Consider the following 15,455-nt stretch of genomic DNA (forward strand, 5'->3'; position numbering starts at 1 on the left):
ACATGAGCGAGCAGTTCGACTGGCTGGCTCATACGGATGAGAACGATCGCGTGCGCCATCACTCGATGTTTGATGTCAGACGTCACGATTCCCGTAGACGGCGGTCTTCACGATTCGGTTTCACGGTTATGGATTATAAACAGGTCTAAGATCATAGATCGAGAAACGACGAAATGAGACCAAATTACAAGGTAGATAGATAAAGGCTGGTCGTTGTACCAGTCATATCAGAAAGAGTTCCCGGGACATGCTCAAACGTAAAGTTAGCATGGTTTCTCACCAAAGGCATTCGTCTCATCTGACCATCTTTCCAGCTCGTGTGTCTCAGTACTGTATGACAAGTCAATCTGTATGACTGTCAAAGAAGAGTGTTGCAAGACTTGGACGGGACAATGTCCTCCTTTCCCCCTTCTTCACCCAAATGTGCATGTCGTGTGGATGAGCAACCTTCCTCCGTGCGCGGTCATGTCGGGTCACAAGCCATCGATGGATTGCCCATGCTCTCTTCCGTCTTCCATCCGCCTAGGAGCTTCTAGGGGAATGTCCGTAAAATTCGAAATGCATCTACCTTTAATGATCACTTATGGCGCTCGCTTCAATGCCGTATCAGCTTCGCCCGATCCTGTCCATACAAAACTATAGCTCTCAGCCCTTTCTCTCGTTCCCGCTCTCTTCTCCTTCTCATCGATGAGGACGTTCCTCAACGCACTCGCCGGACTAGGTGTTCTTCGCCTCGATCCCTCCACCGATAGACCCGATGAAGGTAACGGTGGTGTCTCCCTTCTCGATATAGGTGGAGTGGGAGTCATCGTTCGTCCCATAACACCGTACGTTCCACCACCACCTTCACCACCGGAAATAGGACTCGGACTGGCTTTTCTCCCCTTTCTGACCCAGATTAGCCATCCTGCTCCTCCATGTATTCTCGCTTCTTCCCGAGCTTTCTCCTCTCTTCTCCGCTCGAATGCCGCTCGATACCGCTCATATCCCTCTCGGAACGAGCGATCGACTCGAGAGGAGAAGATGAGTTCTCCCCGTGGATTCGTCGATGCAGGTATACTGGGCATGACGGTAGGTGGGGTGCCGGATGCCCGTCGGGAACTGTTCATACTGACAGAAGGCGGGAGGAGGGGATTTGAGCGAGCAGGAGGTGCAGGTTTGGAGGAGCCAGCAGTAGCAATGGCGGGAATGGAGGGGTGCGGAGGTTGTGCTGGAAGGACTGGTCGAAGAGATGGAGGCAGGAAAGGGATGTAGGCGAGGAAAGATGGCCGAGCTCGACGCATGTTCAAATGCATGTTGAGTGGTCGTAGGGCACGATTAGAGTGGTTGATATAGCTGTGAGGGAGCAGTGAGCCAGTCAGCGATGCCTAATGCGGAAACAAGAGGATGATATGGCAGGCATAGGCCTCCAAGAACAGTAGTCATCATTGCGAGCAATTGCAAGAAGGATAACGCCAGGAGGCCATGAACAGATGGGATGTCGTGGTCGGTGCCCTATCTCTGCATCACAGGGGAAGAAATAGGCCGAACGCTCACCTCGTAGCATACCGTATTTTCTCCTCATACATCCCACTGGCAAAGAACAGCGCAAGAGTGATGAACACGACTGCGGCACTTGCTTGCAGAGCACGCATCTTGAAGAGATTCTTATCGAACAGGTCAGATATCAGCTAGCTGGACAACGGGTCGATGGTGATGATAAAGCGCAGGACAGGACTCACTTGGGGCGGCAGAAAGACTAGTCGATATCCCATCAAGATCAAGGTTGCCACGAACGACCATAAGAACACTAGAGGTTAGAAGTTAGTTGACCTGCGCTCGGCATCGTATTCCTCTCCATCGTAGAATGTCCGGTAGATGATGAAGTATCGACCGATTGCTATAACGATAACTTGCAAACGAGACTCACCGCTATACCGTTGTCTCCTCCTCCTCAGCATCTCTGCATTGCTCTTCAGTCTCTCTTCGAACAGCAACAGATCTCGGTACGTCGACGTGTCAGGTGGAGGATGGTAAGGAGCGTTTGGATGGGGTCGGTTGGGGGTGTTGATGCCGTCGGCTGGGCCGGTAAGTCGTCGACTGTGATGTGACTGCAGCGTGGGTAGAATTCAGCAGTTGATCTCTTAAATCGAGACGGTCGTTCCATTGTTAATCAAAGAAGGGCTCACCGGACGAGATGACATGTTCGAGGAAGATGCGGCGAGTATCCAAAGATGTGAGCGAGTGTTATCGGTATCGAGAAGGGGAAAGCGACAACGAGACCATTTCCGTCGCGTGTATGACTTGACGAGACTTGATACGGCGTCCACGCAGCGTGTATGTCTGCGAGTGATTGAAGAGACGGTGGAATACAGAAACATGAGGAAGGTGTCTCGATTGAATAAAGATGGGTCGACGACAACACCCAACTGCACCGAGTTCCAACACCACGTGATGTAATTCATCCCCACAACAAACACCATTCATCGACGACAACGATAGTGATATGTTCTCTTCTCGTCCCACAGATTACGTCCATACATACATTCACGAAGCAGAAGCACAGTGCCCGTACGACTGACGATGAAGACTCGTTCTCTACATGTTGAATGAAAATAACGAAATCACCGCTGAAGCTCTGACATTTTCAATATATCCCTTGCCGATTTCCCAATCTTGCCCCCATTCCCTGTCTTCGTCTCGGGCCTCAATGCCTTCACCCCGCCTCCTCCTTCACCTGAACCTCCGCCATCGAGGCTAAATTCCTCGCTATCCAAAGTCGACCTGCGCTCTCTTTGGCTCACCACGAAATGCTGCGGTCTGAGCGTGTCAGGCGACGAGAATGCCAGCAACAGGTTCGCCGCCTCTTCCGGAGCCATGTCTTTGCTCCTCGTCGTTGTCGTCGTCATCGCCGTAGCGCCTTTTGCGGACCTCTGGGTCTGTGAATGCTTTGTTTTCGTGTTATCGGTCAAGCAGAGTTGTGGTGGGGAAGGCTGTTTGAATTGCGGTCGAAAGGTGTCGGTCGGAGATGAATCGAGGTTGAATATCCCGCCAAAGAGACTGACATTGGGTAAGGGTGCGAGGAAGGGAGAGGGATCGATAGGACCAACGGCGGAACTGGATGACGTGCCACGGCTTTCTGAGGAGCTGTGTATAGTGGCATGTAAGAAGGGTGAAGTCGGGGAGGGCGCAGGGAAGGGAAGGAAAATAGGGTTGGTGACCTCCGGCGGCGGAGGTGGTCTTGAATGTGGTTGTTGAGGTTCGCCCTGCGCAGAAGAAAGAAGGGAAGCGACGGAAGAGGTGTTCAGCGGCGTGCTTGTCCTAGACGAGGTGTTTGGCGAAGAACGCGAGTACGCCTTGGTGTGTGGAGGAGGGAGATTAGACTCTACTTCTGTCTCATTCGGGTCAGGCGAGAAGAGCGTTTCTGCCGCTTTGTCCGGTGATGGCGACGGATAGGGGGAAGCTGGAGGAGGTATGAGGCCAACCGATGATGTTGATGAGGTAGGCTGCGAGGGCCCAATCGTCGAGACGGCACCTCCAGCCCTGGTCTGCACGGCATCCGCGGGACGAGCTTCAGTATCGTTGGCCGCTGAAAGATTGAATGCCACAACGGATGTCATGGAGGAGGATGGGAGTATGGACTCGAGCATCGTGATTCGCATCTTCAACTCTTTCACATGCGCAACCGTCCTTTCCAAGACCTAAATCAAGTCGTATGAGTAGCAGTTTCACGCGTTGTCACAACCTCATCATACAGACTCACCTCCAACTTGAACTCTCCTGCTCTGCCACTTCCTTCGTCACCCAGACCTGGTACCATGCTCCTCAATTCACCTAACGCCGCGTTGATCTTCTCTCTCCTTCTCTTCTCGATCAAAGAATGATTAGCCTTTCTTAGAGCTTCTCGCGACATTCGACCTCCACCACTTCCGACTTTCGTACCAGTCCCGCCATCCGTTTTCCCCGAGGCAGAACTCCGCTTCGGTCGTCGACTTGAGGTGGCGGTGGGTCGAGAAGGTCCAGGATCGTACTCGTCGTCCTCTTGTCCCGGTGACGATGGGGAGGAGGGAAATGGTGAAGGAGATGGTGGATGATTGGGGTTGGAAGTAAAGGTGTCGGCGGTAGACTTGACCTTCCGTTTCCTGCTGATAGTGATGGGCATGGACATTGCAGACATGTGGGGTGTGTAGATTGTAGCGGGTGTCGTGATCTTTGAGCCGCCCGAACCGTCAAGGTGATATGTGCTTGAGGAGCGTAAGCTAAAGGCGGTCGTGGGCGTCACCAGTGTGGAAAACACTCCTCAATTCTGTCTTCTGATCAACCGTTGGTGCTGACACTTCAAAGGTAAAGCTGATTTACATGAGCTATTGCACGCTGTAATAACAGAGGACATGTGTCCGAGGAGAGTCGACACGATGTGATCTTGAGATCTCATGCTCGTGTGATGTGTTCGGATTGTCGCACGAGCTGTTTTGCTAGGGGGTTGATCGAACGTGCGTTCATCTGTCATCCGGACCTCCTCACGCACGATTGCTCCTGTGACCCATCCTTTATCTTCTTCACACAGCGATATTGGGCTTCGTGAAAGGGGTGCAGATCGCTGTGGATAGGATGCACAGGGCAAGTTCTGTGCTGCATGTAGGACTACATGATGCATCAGAAGTCTCTCACTGTCAAGCCAAAACAAATACCCCGAGGAGCACGACTCATTCATTGTCCTTGCATTGTTGAACGGAATGTCCTATTCGTCGGTGACGCACGCAACAAGTCGAGCGGATTAGCTGAGCCAATGGATGCATGTGGAATGTGCTAGTAGGGTGCGTGGATGTGATGGACCGGTGTCTTTCAACGGAATGAACGGTCGTCCATCATAGACAAGATAAGACGACGCACGTTTATCGTTCTCGGAGACGGTGAGTGAATTGATCAGAAATGTCGCGATTTCGGTGCATACCGACTGTTTCGCGTTCACAGTGGAGCTTTTCCCTTCGATGGCAACATTATATCGTGAAAGCCACCAGCGGCGTGTATCTCTGCACTGCATACATGCCTCTGGAAACGCAGAGCAATCCGTCATTGAGTTGTCTGACAATCTGATCTGCCATGTCCGGACCGGTAACTCGTCTCGACCTTTAACGACATCAGGGGTGAGGGTGACCACCCGTGATTGTCAATCCCTTTTTGTCGGAGTCCAATCACGAGTGAAATCATCAGTGATCTGACTTGACAGGTGCATCCATAGCCCTGATCAACGATCTAAAAGCGTTGTCTCGGCATTGATTAAGGGGGGACCATACCTTGTAAAAGCATCATCTGGTAATCAAGACCCATACGATGCGAGCTTATTACACAGCGCCAACAGCACCGCCTCCTCAAAATGCAAGCCGAAGGGACCGAAATTGACCGGGCCATCTATCTCTTCTCTTCCGTCATCGATACCAGGCTATCGATAGAGGCAATTTCGTCGATGCTATGTGGAGCAAGCTTTTCTCTGTTTCGGACCTTGTGATCACGATCACCAGGACAAGTAAGGGTAGCGGTGCATGAACATTTGGGACAAAGTCCGAAGGCGATGCGTTGCCCTTTTTCTTTGCATTCCCCCAGACATTGCTGAGACTTGGTTGTCGGTCCACGTCGTCCTTGGTCGCATCGCAAGGTATATAACGCTGATGTCTGATCGACCGACCTGTTCATGACGACCGTTTATCGAACCAAGCTTCCGACTCTGCTCAACACCGATACTCACTTTATATACTTGACTCGCCATGCTCGCGCAAATCGCCTTGGCCACTCTGATCCCTCTGATCCCTTCGGTCATAGGTGCACCTACCAAGAAAGGTGGTGCCTCTCTATCCTGTGTAGAGTATCAATATGGGGGTGAGTCAGCCTGTCATGAGATAGCTCAAGTATGACTGATTATACTGACATTGTCGTCCTTCAACTTATCAGGACCATTCGAATCGTTCGGTGCGAGTGGTTTCATCCATCTATATTCCAATATCACCTCTTACGACCCCGACACCGAAACCACCGCTTTCAACGAGACCCGTCTGGGACTCTCGGCCGTGGATGGGACCATCGAACCTTGTGGAGAATGTAGAACCACCGAGTTGTTCGGGTTCGAAGTCTGTCAGAATAGTCAGAGATACGGATATAATGGATTGTGAGTCCTTCTCTGTGAGGGCACAATCCTACATCTTGTGATTCTCGTCTGCGGGTACTGATGCGGTTCTGGTGACTTTTCGCCTATTCTCGAGCTTAGGGTCAACACGCCTTCATCGTTCTACGGACACATCACATATACCAACGTGTCACCTAACATCCAATGTCTCACAGCGTCCCCCAAATCTGGCGAAGGCGCAAGTCTGAAGCTCGCAGACTGTCAATACGACTTCGACAGCGTCGGAAGCTCAAACCAGTATTTCGAGTGAGTTTCGTGGTGACGTCAATCGGCTACCCTCGAGAAGGTATGGATGAGCTGACTATGTCGATTCGGTAGGATGTCCGTGACTGACGGAGTTTGGAGCGCCCTACTGATCGATGAAAGCGATGGGTAAGTCAAATCATGTACCGAAACGAACAATCACACCGTCTGCACATACTGAATGAAAGCCTACGCTTCCAGCGTATACGGCCCTAACCCAGATCTCAACAATAACGCCTCTTTGGTGTTGTACGATGTCATTGGACCGAACAAAACGTTCACATACTTTGGGTTCAAAGCGCCGCAATTTTAAACCTACTGGATGGTTGGTGACAAGCGGCTAAAAGGGAGGAAGGGAGTCTCGTTGAGATCGCGGAATGGGGACCAAAGGACAATGAGAATACAGATTCGCCGAGGCAAACTGCGAAATGTCGCATTTGGATACCACGAGGAGATGCATGCAAATCACACCTCATCTTGACTCTGAGCGCTCTCGGCATCACTTCAAAACCAGAGCCAAGTTACCGACCACCGCTTTCCTTCCCTACGCATGCACTCCCCTCAAATACCGCCACACTGCTCTGTTCATCTCGGCATCTCGCACTCAGAATAGGTCTAGAGAGGAAACAATGTCTTCTCCTATGCGTCTCTGATGACGGTATCGTTCCTCTTGGCCTTCTCAGTGCGATAGCTTGCCAGGATGGGTTTCTTGAATCCTTCTGCCTCTGGCAAACTCTGCTCGTCTCCCAGCCTGGGGTTTCTCAAGAAGAGCGACACTCCGACGATCGTAACCGATATGCAGATGCCTGTGATGGTCAGATATCTCTGAACTTCCCTATAGGCGTGGCCGACTGCTTCTCTGGCTGGCGAGCCGCGCAGATTCGAAGTGATGAATGTGAGAGGATCAGCATAGACTGCAGCGGCGACAGTGGCTGCGTCCGGGACGTCTGCACGTGTGAGCGCATTGAGCAAGTGAGAAGGCATGGTGTTCGTCCATATAGCGCCGGCTATAGTGTTCCCGAGGGCTGAACCGACGGAATAAGAGGCGAGATAGATTGACGTGATCACGGCCGTTCGTTCGTGTTGCACAGACGCTTGAGCCAATACTTGGGTAGGATAAGGGAACAGACCACCAGCGATACCGAGGATCACTTCGGCAGCTATCAATCCGGCGAAATCGGCGTTGGAATATCCACCTCGATATCGTATCAATAGGCCAAAGGCAAGGACGAATAGCATTGTTCCTGCCACGATGAAGTACTTGATTCGGCGGACATATCGGATGACGAGACCCAGAATCACACCGATGACCACCGATGTGAAGGAGTAGATGTTCTGAACTCGAGTGGCGGAAGTGATGTCCCTGCGAAAGTTGGAACGATGCGACATCAGTATATGTAAAGCGAGATCTGGAAAGATCACAGTTCTACTTACCGGTCGAAAGCGACAAGCAAGGTGTAGTATAAATAATCACCTTGGGTGTACCAGGCAGTGTTAAGCAACATGGCGATGAGGATCGCAGCAATCACTTGTCGATCTCGCAAGATCCTAAATGGCAACACAGGATGTTTGGCAAACTTCATCTCCCAGATGATGAACCCAGGTAATGCCACAACCGCACCCACGACCAAGGGAGCAATCACGTGGGCTGTCCTCCAGGCGCTTCCTACCCCACCTGCGAGAGTGAAGGGGAGCAGGATAAGAGCGAGAGTTGCGGCCAGGAAGATTAGACCGATCAGATCGATCTGCCAGAAGATATCGATCCACAGTGCGGATTGGCGGAACGAGGTGAGAGGTGAAGGGATCTCGGCAAGGAGACCGCGTTTGGATGCTCGATACTCGGCATTAATGAGCGAGTAGAATAAGGGGATGGTCGTGACCGGGAAGATGATAGCCCACATGCCTGTTAACGTTACGACAGCGACACATAAGTAGGGTTCAGCTTCTGTAATGTGATGTCAATGTGTGAACGCTGAAAGACATACCGATACCCCAATTCCAGGTTGTGGTGGCCAACACTGCGGTAGCAATATTTCCGGAGACCCACGCATTGATGAGGAATGGCGCAGCGGGGATATAGCTGAAGAAAAGACGGGATCGGAGAGAGGTCGTGTCGGCAATGATGACTTCGACCAGGACTAAAAGCGTCGGATCAGTCGGTGAAACCTAGAGGATCGATGGACACAAGATCGTCGTCTCATAGACTGAAGGGGATCAGGTTCGACACTAGGAGGGGAATGACTTACGCTGAACACCCGTGTATCCAAACTGGTAGAGAAGTGCACCTCCCGAGAAAGCGGAAAGGTTCTTAGCGGTAGCTTGCACGATGGATCCTGTCAAAAGTCCCCGTATCAGTGAAGACCCCGCCATAACTTATGGTACTGTCGTAACCATAAGATGTTAGGCGAAGAAAGCATGCACTCACCAATGACGTAAAAGATTACAGAAATACCTAGTATACTGATCCTTCCAAAGTAGTCTGAGATCTTGGCGTAGACGGGTTGCGCTGCAGCGGCCACGATGGAACGGACGACCGTCACCGTAGATGTCTGGGCGGAGACCCCGAGGACAGAGAGTGCCGAAGCTTGATAGGTGTATCGGACTGTACCGTCGAGTCTGAGATGGGTGCTTAAATCAGCATTTGCGATGAGCGAGCAGATCCGATAAGAGGCTTAGGTGATTTGAGTTTAAGGAGGGTTAGATACGACATACCCGTAACTGTCTGCGAAGTGTAAGATAGTGTCAGCTTCTCGTCCAACGCCCAACCCTGCATTCGATGTCGTTCCAACGCTCGAGACCACCCACAAGCCACAAAGAAAACAGAAGCGAACAGGACCCATTTATGCCATGATTCAAAACAAGTCGAGATCGCTTCGATCCTTCTCACACCGGGAGACTTGTCTCCGAAAGCAGTCTCGTTATCGCCTTGCTCTTCCAGCTGACGCTTTGTCTCTGGCTCAGGATAAATTGGGTCGGGCATCGTGTCCACCACCAATTGTATGTCGTCGTGATTTTGATAAGAGGATGAAGGGCAATCGACTTGAAAGGAAAGGAAACGAGGAGGATAATGGCACCACTAATAACCTATATACAATTGTGACAGTTTCGAAGTCGGGGCCGACGAGGAAGACCAGTGAGCCAAGCGAAGAAGAGAAAAGTGGTCTCCCGACAAACCCTTCTCTCTCTCTTCATATCGTCAGATCGAGGGAAAGGCATGTCATCGTCTTTTGTAAATTATTGTGCCTTTTTTTTGTCGTACACGACATGGTATTTTCCCATATCAGATAAGCCCCGGTTTAGTGCGGAACAGAACGGCCTAAGGGAGGGGAACACGTTGGCTTGGCGAGCGGATTAGCGACCAGACACCTCATTGCCAAGAAAGTCTTGACAGCACGTCCCACGACAGGGCCTCGGCCGAACTGGTCGATACCTAACGTAACCTCGTTCCCGCTCTAGCTCGACAAAAGCACACATTCGCCTGGGAGTCGAGCTAAACGTCGAATGTGGTCATTCTTGCCCTGCAGGAATCGTTGGGCAGGAGCCTCATGCAGTCGGTACAGTTTCATAGGTCTCCCGGATCATTGCAAGGCGAGGCGAGGTTGGCATGCGGCTGAGTCGATGATTGTCTGATATCTGATACGGGAGGGATCACGGGATGGGTACACTCGCTGTGATAGCAAGTTGTCTTTTGGAGCTGGCTTGATCCTTTGTAATTTGTGAAGTGACGAATGAAAGTGCAGTACGCTCAGAGAAGCCCCGCCGTTGGTGCCTTCGCGAGCGAGGTAGATGATTAGATGAATCCAGGCTGTACCACGAGTACTCGCACTGTTGGGTGACTCACCCGCTTATAAAATTCCTCGGTACACGATTATCAATATGTACATCCCACTCCTCCTCCAGCGTTCTATCAGATCACAAGCTCCTAACATTCTCTTATTCCACTCCAAGCCCTTCCATTTACTCTGATCCCCAGCTCACCCTCACAACCTCTGATGATCAATTTGCTATCCTGACAAGACTCGAGATGCGAACGTAACAGCTCTCTTGACAGCGGTGAGACCCTCGACTGTCTCGCTCTCTCCTGGATTTATGAGTTCCGGAACATGCAGTGCTCTGTGCTCATTCTCTCGACCTGGGCACTGTTTATCAAATACATCGAAGGCAGGATATGATTTGCATGCCTGCTGACCCCCAAGACGAATCTTGATTTCTTCTGCAATCCCGCTCAGTCATGGAGAGCAAGAGCGAAAGAATTTGACCGGGGGAGTCTGGGAGTGGGTCTCATCTCTTCAACGAGATGATGGACGCTGCGCACGATAGCGAAGCCCAGGGAGCTCGTTTGTATCGTTTCAGGCAGAGCTCATAGTCACGGGAGGAACGGGAGGAACAGGAACGACGGAGATGCGCCGAGCTGTTCATTCAAGATGACAATCACTCTGGAACAGTGCGAGTCACGCACGAGATAGCTTATGGCGTCAATGATGACCCACATCGACATCTGTCTGATCGTGATGAGTGAGGTGACTGGGAGTCAAAGTGAACGGGTACAAGACTATTTTTGAACACCTGCCAGTGAGAAGATGTTCAGGAACAAGCCAATGATCTATGACGTCATTTCCCCCCGGGATGATCTGATCTCTGCCTTTTTGCTGGAATCACTGCGACAAGGATGGAAGCGACTACTGAACAACTAACTACTCTTCACCCGCTCTGTCTCTCTTGCTCCCTCAACGGCAAGGCTATATACCAGACACTGAATCACTATGCCCGATCCTCCTGACCACTCCGTTCCGGATGAACACCGAGTCCACCGGGTCAGTGCTTGTGTCGTCGTCCGGCAGGTCGTGCCAGTGACGTCCCCCCTTCCTTCCCCTTTGATCAAGATGTACCTCGCTGACATCCTCGTACCTTGACTTTCCCAGACCGGCGAATGGAACTCACAAGACAAGCGACACCATCACAAATTCCTCAACGACACAGTCGAGTATGTCGACCAGAACCCTAAACCACTCGATCCGGTTCTGAAAGATTTCAAGGACATGGTGGAGAAGGATACGAGACTGTACATGCTTTTCCAGCAGATGTTCCAACAGGTATGTGAGCATCCATCCCAGTTGATCCCAAAAAACTATGAACAGACTTTTGTCTACAGTAGATCCCCTTTATGACACATTGAGCTCACCTCACCCACTGTCGTCCCTCTTATAGATTCCAGACAACAAGGAACATCTCAAAGATCCATCAGGCGACAATTCCCAAGTCCGCGATTTCGACCATCTCTTGACCCTCATGAACCATGTCATCTCCACCGCACCAGCCTGGACGGATCCTGGTCATAAGGTTGGCTTGGTGGGTGTTCCAGTCAACGCACTGCTGGACTGGCCAATGGGTACAACGGCTGGGTTCTGTGCCTTTCAGGATCCTGCGGTGAACAAGCACGTAAGTGGCTATGTTGAATCTTCTGCGATGACAAGGATACTGATTGAGCTTCATAACCCGTTCCGTCATGATATTGGTTGCCCGACATCATGCTACATCATACCACATTGATCCCTTCATCCATCTCAATTCCCCCTTACATCACTATCTGTCATAATCTGACCGGTCAACTTTCCGCGCTGAACTCTAACAGATGAAGAAAATACTCGATGTCTGGGGCAAATATCTCACCTCTTCCGAGTCCGCTCAAGTCTTGGGCAACGGCAAAACCGATTGGTTTGGATCCACTGGTCTCTCTTCTTTGGAAGATGTCGGTAATCTCGGCGGTAAAACTCATTTCAAGTTTCACGAGATGTTCGAATGTGATCTGAAGGCCGAACACTATGGTTTCGATTCATGGGACGCTTTCTTCACGCGTAAGCTGAAAGATGAGTTCCGACCGATCGCCGAGGCGGACAACGACGATGTGGTGGTGAACTGTTGTGAATCGAAGGTGTACAAGACTGCCACGGACATCAAGGCCAGAGACAAGTTCTGGGTCAAAGGACAACCATATTCCGTGCTTGACATTCTCGCTTTTGACGTCTTGGCCGACCAATTCATCGGAGGTACGATCTATCAAGCCTTCCTCAGTGCCTTGTCGTATCACCGATGGCAAGCGCCCGTTTCTGGAACGATCAAAAAGGCGTATGTCGTCGAGGGTACATATTTCAGCGAACCCCTGTTCACAGACTTCAACGCCAATGGAGATGCGGATCCTCATGGCGAAACAACAAGTCAAGAATACCTTTCATGTACGGCGACAAGAGCGATCATCTTCATCGAGGCCGACAATCCAAAGATCGGTTTGATGGCTTTCATAGGGATTGGAATGACGGAGGTGTCGACGTGTGATATTACAGTCAAGGAAGGACAGAAAATTAAGAAGGGAGACGAGCTAGGGTGAGTGGTTCAAGTGGCCTGCGAGTCGATGCCGATGTCTCTCGCTCACAACTGGCTGTCTTCGTTGTGTTTTGGCGCAGCATGTTCCACTTTGGAGGATCATCTCATTGCGTCATGTTCCGAAAGGGCGTCAAGGTATCTGGATTCCCGGAGCAGTCCGACCAGAACGTCCCAGTGAGAAGCAAGCTATGCGTTGTGGAGTGAGCGGCAGTGTGAATGGTTAGTAGTCATATTGTAGCACATTGCGATGGATCAGAAGGGATTTGTACATCAACATACGAGAAAATGCATATCCAGTCAGACCAACAGAGGTATTCGACCAGAATTGAGCGCCTTACCCTGTCCTCCACTGACGATACCATTGACAACTATGACCACTCCACCTTGTCCCATCGCCACCTAATAGACATATCGGAAAGCAGTGTTCTCCTTATCCGTCTTGTCTTGGAGACCTTCCAGAGCACCTTCCATCTCTGCCTTTCGATCGACCTGACCGAAGAGTCTATCCTTTCGTCGATTGTGCCATAGCATATACAGACGCATGACCACAGCAATGACGGCTTGTACGCAGAAGAAGACGACGATGATCGCCAGTGCCGAAGAGTAATTGCTATTTCCAGCAGGGAAGATGAATGGGCCGACAATGTTGGCTGCTGAGAAGACTACCAGGACTGAACCGTAGACGAAGGCTCGCTTGGTATGACCGGCGAAGTTGACGCCGATATGCGCTTGGAAGAATGGCCAAGTGACGGCATAAGAGTTGATGAGCCAGTAACAGAACGCTCGTCCCCATTTCGGATGGTTGCCGTAGGTCGTGGCGTACACAGCGGAGATTCCGGCGATGGCAGGGATCAAGGGGAGGACCATACCGAGTGTTCGAAGTCCGCCGAACTTGCGTGCCGCGATACCCCATGCGATCAAGCTTCCGGCAGAGACGATGGACGAGGGAAGACCAGCGAGAAGTGTGTTGAATTGGTTGAATCCGAATGACGAGATGACAAGGGCTGATCAAGTGCGGGATGCGTTAAATTCACACACAAACACAGAGAGCCAACAACATCCGACTCACTATTGAAACTGGAAAGACCGTTGGGGACCATCGCGAAGAAGACATAGAGAATCGAGAGGTAGTACATGGGGTCTTTGAGCGCATCCCAGACCTGGTACATTTGGACTGGACCGGATTTGACAGTCAACACAAAGATCTCATTTTGACACCCGGCCTATCCCTTTCGTATACATGTCGTGTGAGAGACTAGCCGTGTACACTCACTAGTCTGTCCCTTGGTTCCAGTCATGTTCTCCGCGACTCTCTCCACCGCGATGACCTTCTCCTCTTCGGTCAAGAACTTGGCCTGGATAGGCGTGTCGGGCAAGAACCACCATCCGACACCGAGGACGAAGGAGATGAGACCGAGAACGAGGTAGATCCACGCCCATTGCTTGAGAGCGTCGTTCTTGATATGGCCAAGCCCGTAGGCGACAAGTGTGAAGACGAGGTAGAATGTGCCCTATACAGAAGAGTTAGGTGAGATCAGTTTGAAAAAGACTGACGTCCGAGGAAGTTTTCGCTCACCTGCATAGCTCCCCAGATCAAGGTCCTTGACGCGTTCTCCTTCTTGGTGTAGAAGAGCGCGGTATAGCTGATCAAGGAAGGCACCAGCGGAGCTTCAGTGAAACCGAGCAGGAATCGAACGGCCATCATCTGACTGAAATTCTTGCATCCCATCGTGGCGAGCATGAGAGCACCCCAGAGCATACAGGTGATGGAGATCACCTTGGCAAGTGGGAGACGGGCGGTGGCGTAGAAGGAGGGGACTTGGCCTGCATCAATACATGAATATCGTCAGTCTGTGGCATCCCAGTCTCTGAGCTGAAGTGAGAAACCGACTCACCTGCAAGATAACCAAAGTAGAACATGGAACTGACCCAGGAATACTCCTTCCCGACCAGATGGAGATCTGTCCTGAAGCCAAAGAGTACGGCCCAGGCAAGTGCAGCCTTGTCGATATAGTTGACACCTAGCTCACGATGAGGTCCATGCGTAAGATACCATCAGCAACATTGTTCGAAAGGCACCACTGACACTACAAGGTGTACCGCTGTACAAAATACACGGACACTGCACTCACCGACCAAGAAGCACATCATTGCCAAAAGGTAGAGATCAAACTTCCCAGCGATCCGCTTACTCTTCTTCTCCCATTCCATCTGTTGTTCCGGAGTTCGATGCCCGAAGACACCGGCGTTCTTCGCGTAAATGTCGTAGCCCTCGTCAACTATACCGTCCACGACATCGATGTCGAGGACAGCGGTGTTGGGGACCGAGAGAGATTTCTCTTTATCGACGTATTCTGTCATCGTAATGATTGTCTTGTCGTGCAGTCAGGTCACTCTTAGAGGCTCTTCGACAGTCTGAGAAATTTCAGAAATGATCACGAGTCAAGTCAGATAGATGTTCATATATTACAGGTCTCCCACTCCCGTATCAGGTAGGATTCGATTTTCCGATCGTGAACGATATCCTATCTTCATGAGAATCGCCCGACACACAAGTCCGTCCGCCGGCCGACCCGACCAAAACACCTTATCTTGAACAGCATGAACACAAACATGAACATGAGCTAGGCTCCTTCGTCCGACCCGAGTTCCCATGGATGGGTCCGAGTTG

General features: G+C 51.1%; 6 protein-coding genes across 6 annotated transcripts; 2 read left to right on the top strand and 4 right to left on the bottom strand.

Annotated features, from left to right (window-relative positions):
* Positions 1–581: 581 nt before the first annotated feature.
* Positions 582–2,183, bottom strand: IAR55_004238 (uncharacterized protein; the record flags this gene model as incomplete). The annotated part of the gene is made up of 5 exons (XM_066947338.1): positions 582–1,335; positions 1,537–1,646; positions 1,722–1,789; positions 1,910–2,090; positions 2,169–2,183. 5 exons carry the CDS (start codon positions 2,181–2,183, stop codon positions 582–584), a joined length of 1,128 nt encoding a protein of 375 aa, XP_066801752.1.
* Positions 2,184–2,603: 420 nt separating this feature from the next.
* Positions 2,604–4,156, bottom strand: IAR55_004239 (uncharacterized protein; the record flags this gene model as incomplete). Its single annotated transcript, XM_066947339.1, has 2 exons — positions 2,604–3,680; positions 3,743–4,156. The coding sequence occupies 2 exons, from the start codon at positions 4,154–4,156 to the stop codon at positions 2,604–2,606; spliced, it is 1,491 nt and encodes a 496-aa protein (XP_066801753.1).
* Positions 4,157–5,744: 1,588 nt separating this feature from the next.
* Positions 5,745–6,716, top strand: IAR55_004240 (uncharacterized protein; the record flags this gene model as incomplete). Its single annotated transcript, XM_066947340.1, has 5 exons — positions 5,745–5,856; positions 5,929–6,142; positions 6,242–6,406; positions 6,479–6,532; positions 6,605–6,716. The coding sequence occupies 5 exons, from the start codon at positions 5,745–5,747 to the stop codon at positions 6,714–6,716; spliced, it is 657 nt and encodes a 218-aa protein (XP_066801754.1).
* A 326-nt stretch (positions 6,717–7,042) lies between these two features.
* IAR55_004241 (uncharacterized protein) lies at positions 7,043–9,383 on the bottom strand (the record flags this gene model as incomplete). The annotated part of the gene is made up of 7 exons (XM_066947341.1): positions 7,043–7,766; positions 7,838–8,306; positions 8,389–8,541; positions 8,650–8,736; positions 8,829–9,019; positions 9,116–9,125; positions 9,209–9,383. 7 exons carry the CDS (start codon positions 9,381–9,383, stop codon positions 7,043–7,045), a joined length of 1,809 nt encoding a protein of 602 aa, XP_066801755.1.
* A 1,783-nt stretch (positions 9,384–11,166) lies between these two features.
* Positions 11,167–12,988, top strand: IAR55_004242 (uncharacterized protein; the record flags this gene model as incomplete). The annotated part of the gene is made up of 5 exons (XM_066947342.1): positions 11,167–11,217; positions 11,326–11,496; positions 11,612–11,842; positions 12,036–12,784; positions 12,865–12,988. 5 exons carry the CDS (start codon positions 11,167–11,169, stop codon positions 12,986–12,988), a joined length of 1,326 nt encoding a protein of 441 aa, XP_066801756.1.
* A 195-nt stretch (positions 12,989–13,183) lies between these two features.
* Positions 13,184–15,145, bottom strand: IAR55_004243 (uncharacterized protein; the record flags this gene model as incomplete). Its single annotated transcript, XM_066947343.1, has 6 exons — positions 13,184–13,788; positions 13,854–13,958; positions 14,058–14,295; positions 14,361–14,608; positions 14,680–14,805; positions 14,917–15,145. 6 exons carry the CDS (start codon positions 15,143–15,145, stop codon positions 13,184–13,186), a joined length of 1,551 nt encoding a protein of 516 aa, XP_066801757.1.
* Positions 15,146–15,455: the final 310 nt, after the last annotated feature.

This window comes from Kwoniella newhampshirensis, chromosome 8 (assembly GCF_039105145.1).
Source record: "Kwoniella newhampshirensis strain CBS 13917 chromosome 8, whole genome shotgun sequence".
In the NCBI taxonomy this organism is placed as follows: domain Eukaryota; kingdom Fungi; phylum Basidiomycota; class Tremellomycetes; order Tremellales; family Cryptococcaceae; genus Kwoniella; species Kwoniella newhampshirensis.